Source organism: Phlebotomus papatasi, chromosome 3 (genome assembly GCF_024763615.1).
Source record: "Phlebotomus papatasi isolate M1 chromosome 3, Ppap_2.1, whole genome shotgun sequence".
Classification (NCBI taxonomy): domain Eukaryota; kingdom Metazoa; phylum Arthropoda; class Insecta; order Diptera; family Psychodidae; genus Phlebotomus; species Phlebotomus papatasi.
The window spans coordinates 10,643,447-10,649,446 of NC_077224.1; the positions used below are offsets into that span (position 1 = coordinate 10,643,447).

Sequence of the window (6,000 nt, forward strand, 5' to 3'; positions counted from 1 at the left end):
GAGTGGTTATTTGGGAAAATTACAACACAATTAAGCTATAATAAATTTGAGTGTATTTGCTCCATTTATTGTCGTAATTGAACTTAAAAAATTCAACAAACCTTTTCAGTTTGCCGTTCGAATTAAAAATCTTAACTAAAAGTAACGTAATATGAAAAATACATAATAAGACAAAAAAAACATATTTGTGCACTACCACTTCCAAAGACTTTCAAGCACTTCATTTTCACCTATACACCACTTCCGACCCTAATATCCCCCCCCCCCCTTGAGGAAACCTATTTTTCACGAAACTAAGGGAACCAGGAACTCGAACAACTCTGATTGCTTATGCGTTTTCCATAGATGTTTAATAGCCGGCCCGTGTATCATGAATGTTTTCAGAATTCTGCATAGAACTGACGCTCGCCAGGTGTACTATCTTCGCGAATATCCAGGAAGTTTTCTGTACGAGTATTTCCACGTCTTTTCCTATAGAATACTACAGGAGTAATCCACAGTTCTGCCTTTTGTATATACAAATAAATCCAGTTTATTTCCATTAAATTCTCCGGAAAGTTTTCCGATTTTAGTGACTTTGTAGTCTAATCATTATTTGAGACTAAACACTCTTATTGATCTGTTTCTGATTTGGGAATATTGCTTTTCTGTTGCCATAACATTTATCAGAGTATGTGTTTCTCACAAGAATTATAGCGTTAAAGTGAAAATTCTGTTTAGCACAATTTCAAGAAGTTTTGGTCGGTAATAATGCTTAAAATATTCAATGGAACGTTTAAATCTAAAAATCTGTTGATTATACTGAAGATGATATCTTGAAACGATCAATTGTTTTGGTATTGCAGCACAAGGAACGTCAGCGTCTTCCCAGGGATCATCTCCAATGAGCAATAGTCAATCTGTTCAGTCGCCGGGATCGTCTACGGGCACCAATATGGGCAGTTTGGCAAGTAGTGTAGGAGGAGGAGGAGGCGGTGGCCAAGCCAATGGCGGTGCTGGAAATGGACCTCAGCAGCAGGCTCTGCAGCCGGCTCAGTCCCTTCAGGGATTGGGCAGCACAAGTGGTGCCAATCATCAGTCTTGCTCATCCTTCCATCAGTACTTCACGCCGCCCAGTCAGCATTCCGGAGGTGGAACGCCGCAGCATCTGGTGCACACACTGGACAGCTACCCAACGCCATCGCCCGAGTCACCAGGAGACTGGTCCAGCTCGTCGCCGCACTCCAATTCAGATTGGTCAGAGGGTGTTCAGTCACCGGCCAATAATGTCTACGTGACGGGTGGCCATCAAGCCAACAAAGGCTCCGAAGCGATCTACATTTGAAGTCCAGGGAGGGAAGAATTCTCATTTGACATGAGGTACACTTGCAAGGTAATCTCTATTTTAATTTTTTTTTCAATTATGTAAGTGTTTCTCACTTATTATAAACAAATATTTTATTAATTGATATATATTTAGTATGTCGACTTTTTTTTTATAAATAAATAAATAAATAAAATAAAGAATAAGAACTGAGCATTTGCAACAAATCGCTATTGAGAATCGTGCTAAATTCATCAAGTAAGATCTGTGTAACATTTAACCATTAAGTTAGAATTTCAGAAACCATCAATATTTCTATCGAATTTTGCTCTTTTGATTTTTTTTCAAGGGCTGCATCAAATTTTTTTTTACCCCAGTAAAGAATTATTTGCTTGGTATTAAATATTTGAGGCTGTGAAATATTTTGGTTGGATTGCGTTCTCTGATTGGCTGGAGGTTTGACGGTTATTATTCTCTAAACCTTGTAACTAAAAGTTGAGGAAATACCATAAGAAATTCATCGGAAAGTTCTGCTCATTCTGCGGAAGTTTCATTAGAATACTGAGAAGAAAGATAGTAGAATATTCGATGGATTTCCTCTTAGATTCCTTGGACATCTCGTGGATTTTTCTTTCTAACTTTTGAACAATTTTCCCCATGGAGGATCATCAGAAATTCCTTGGAAACTTGCATTAAAAAATCGTCAGAACATTCCGCGGAAAGAGCAGAATTTTCCCTCAAACTTTTAAATGAGCTTTTACAAGGAATTTAGGCTTTTTTCCATGGAATATTTCGTAAAAAAATCCATAGAAAGAATTTTGAAATAATAGAAAAAATAGAAAAAAAAACAATATAATAAAAAATATCCGCAGAATTTAAAGGAAATGTCCATGGACAGCTCCACTATCTTTCTTTTCAGTATTTCTATAAAAATTCCCTAAAATTTTTCATGTCCCTATAGCCAACGGCCGCAGCGATTCCACTGGATTTCCAGCAGCCTTGTCTGCCATGTCCGCTTGATTTTACCGCTAAAAAACCGCGTGGAATTCCCTGGATTTTACCGCTAAAAATCCGCGTAAGCTTCCAAGATGGAATTTGACGCTAAATTTCTTCCTAGCGTTCCATGGACGTTTGCGGAACTCTGTATAGGACCGTCTAATAAGAAATGTCCGCGAGTTTCCATGGACTTTTCTCTGAAGAATATTTCCACGGCTTTTCCTATGGATTATTAGCGGTACAATCGGCAGTTAACCCTTTAAAAATTTGGAAAAATCCTCTTTATTTCCACGAAATTCTCCGTGGAAATTTCCATGCAACGGCCTTAGTGGCTTCCGTGGTTTAATATTACGGAATTACACGACTTTTCCAGTGTTTTTTTTTAATTCTTCAAAATGATTCCTAAAATCGATTAAAAATGGCGTGGAATTTTCATAGAGAATTTCCAGAAAAAACATCCACAAATATGGACGATCAGTGCCAATTGGCGGCTTAGAACTTGGAGAGTGTTCTTCTATCAGACGAACACTCAATTGTTCTACTTTTGAATTGAAAATATTGCTACCATATCGTTCATTTGAGTATGTCTAGCTCGCAAGAATTATAGCGTTAGGGCGAAAAATAATTTCAGAATTTTCGCGCTTACTTCCATGGAGTCTTGGTCGGAAAGATATCAGAAAATATACTCGGAATATTCAAAGGAAATTTTGAATCAATTTCCAGGGAATGCTCTCAGGTATGTTGCAAGAAAAATCCTCGGACTTTTTTCCAGGAAATCCACGCGAAAAAAGGTTATAACTCCGCAGAATTGCAAGCGGAATATTAGGGTTTATTTCCACGGAAACTCTCGCGGAAAAATTGAAGATAAATTCCAGGGAATTTTCTGTTACTGTGAAACTTTGCGGCCGATCGGCTACAGGGGTTACAAATTTAACTGTCAAATTGTTCCCTATAAATGAATAGACGGAGTGAAGATTGACAGCTGTCAAACCAAAGCTCTAACCAATCAGAAAACGCAATTTGCGTAAAATATTCCACAGCATCAAATATTTAGTAACAAATGGATAATACATAAGTGACAAATAGTAAAGAATGCATTTTACTTATTCCCCCAGAAAAAAAGAAAGAAAAAATAAAAATAAAAATATCACATCGACAATGCCTCTGATTTAAAAAAGGTAATTTTATAGTAATGCTAGACTGATTAAAAAATTTATAATATAACATTTTTATTATAAAGAAAATATCATTCAAATTTTTTTATTACATTTATGTACATATTTAAAAATTTGTTAAGAAGACAGATTTGTTGTAAACACAAAAAAGTATATAAGTAAGTAAAGTAGAAGAAGATGACAGAGAAATCATAAGATAAAAAAAATGTATTTCGTAATTTTTTTTTACATAGAAATTTTTATAAAGTATATTGTGAGAATAGGATAATTTTATTCATGTTTTTGATATCGATAAAAGAAGAAAAAAAGACAGAATAATTTAAAGTAATTTAATAATTTTTTTTAGCATATTTTTTGAATAAAATGCGTCTATAATTATTTAATTGAATATTGATAAATATGAAAATCTCTAATTACTATCAGTGTTAATTGTGTGCAATTATTCTACTCATTTCTTATTTTTGTTCTTTTTTTCGCATTAAAAGAAAATTGAATTTGGATAAACAATAGAACAATAGAATATTTTGGCGCTCTATCTGTTAAAACCTTGGTGAATAAATGGAAAAGAAATATATAAATGCAAAGTAAATGACGCTGAAATTCTCCTTATGTTAGATGAGCAAGAATTTCATTCTTATAAATGATAGAAATAAGAAGTAAGATCTTACGTAGATGCTGATAATAATTATTGTACAATACAATTTAGATATTGTAATAAAAGTATTTTTATTGAGTAATAATTAAATGAGAGTTTTTCTTTTGGGTTTTCTTGAAAACTGTTGCATTTCGTGTTACTTATCCACCCCTCGAATGTTTCACTATCACGATGTTTCTTGCTTTCTTCACCATGTAAACTCAACGAAGAAACAAAAGAAGTGTCTGTACTACTTTATTTCGTCAATTGCGGAGTTGGGCTGACTAAATTTTTGAATTTCTCTCGGTGTATTTCTTCTATTACCCGAAACACAAACCAATTGAAACATGCGTGAAATGATGTTTCATGAAACATGCAAGTGTGTAAGCATCCAGCAGAGCCGAACTCGAGGGGCTTGCAATTAACGATGTCAATGTCATTTCATAAAAAAATATTCATTATATTCATTATTCATTACTCAATATTAGGAACTTATTGCTAGAATTCTAGGAAGACCAGGGAAGAATTATTCCGGGGTAGAATTGGATAGTAAGGTGTTATTAGTTTTTAAACAATATTCGTCAAACTACTCCTTATTCAGAGTAATTAACTTTCTTCTTATTTCGTCGGTTGGATTAGCAAATTCAGTTAACACAGTTGCTAATCCAACCGATGATTTATTGAAATATTCACCAAACTAATTTAAACAAGTTTTTCACAAATTAGGCAAGAAAAAAAATTGTTGCCTAAGTCTGTCCTCGTCTCCCTTCCCTATAATGTTCTGGTAAGGGAAAAGTTATCCCCTATCTTTTGTGTGGTGGTAAATCGTGCTCTATTCATTGTGCAAAATATGACTGAAGTTGAAGAAGAAAAATTACCGGATTCGAACAAAAGAATTAACGCAGCCAATTATTAAAATCGGTTTTTATTCAATATCTTCAAAGTCAAAAGATACAGGTATTTAATTTTTCATTATGTACAACCTCAAAGAATCATTAAAAAGGTCCAAATTTTAAGATATCTGAGTAAGGCAAAAGGGAATTTAAAAAAGGCTGCAGCAGATTGGTAAGCATATTCGTAAAAATGGTAAATAGGGGAAGTGTGTCAAATTTCGGTCACCTTCTAATTTCGGCCACTTTGAGTGTAGTTTCGGCCATGGAAATAAATTAATTAAAATTATGTATGTTATCTTCGAATAGTCAATGAATTCATTTTGCTTTTAAATATTTTTTTTCATTTTAGGATGTATTAACACAAAGACCGTTAAATTTTAGGTATAATTTGAATTTAAATTGCGTTGTAAGAACTCAGTGTGGAAAGAGTCTTACAAAAAATGTGACTGATCGATTGTGTTTCTAGCAGTCTTCTGATTTGTGGTGAAGTGCAGAAGGTTTTCCTTCGGTGTTTTTCATGAAAATTGATTAGTTTTCATTGAAGATTGTTTGTGCTTATGTGAATAGTGTATCAATCTTTAAATATCGAGTAAAATTTCCCGCCTGGGAAAAGTTGATACTTTGTGAGCGTCTTTCCGGAGATGTAGTGTTGCCTATTCCGGCAACATCTTTTGCTTTCCTAAATTTCTTATTTATTTTATGTTTTTTTCGATTTCTGAATTCTACAATGTCCAGAGAAAAAACCATCGCTTCTATGAAAAAAAATGATGTGGAAAAGACCTTGGAAGAGTTCAGGAAGGGCAAATTTCTACGGAAATCTGCGCGTAAATTTAAGATGCTACTCTTCAGGTCTTCAGGACAAATTTCACGGAAGATCTCTGGAAGATCTCTCTAAACTAAATATTAAACTCGTTCCGTTTGACGTTTTGAAATTTTCTATCAGTTGCTTTACAAAAGATGGTCAAAAACAAGGTGGCCGATATTACCCTCAAAGTGGCC

General features: G+C 34.1%; 1 protein-coding gene across 2 annotated transcripts in view; it reads left to right on the forward strand.

The window, feature by feature from the left end:
• Window positions 1–4,219, forward strand: part of LOC129806672 (neurogenic locus Notch protein) — a 101,232-nt gene extending 97,013 nt beyond the window's left edge. For both annotated transcript variants that reach the window (XM_055855439.1, XM_055855440.1), the window contains exon 9: window positions 846–4,219. In XM_055855439.1, the coding sequence (XP_055711414.1) occupies window positions 846–1,324 (479 nt within the window). In that variant the 3' untranslated portion in view covers window positions 1,325–4,219. The remainder of the gene's footprint in view (window positions 1–845) is intronic.
• The last annotated feature ends 1,781 nt before the right edge of the window (window positions 4,220–6,000 follow it).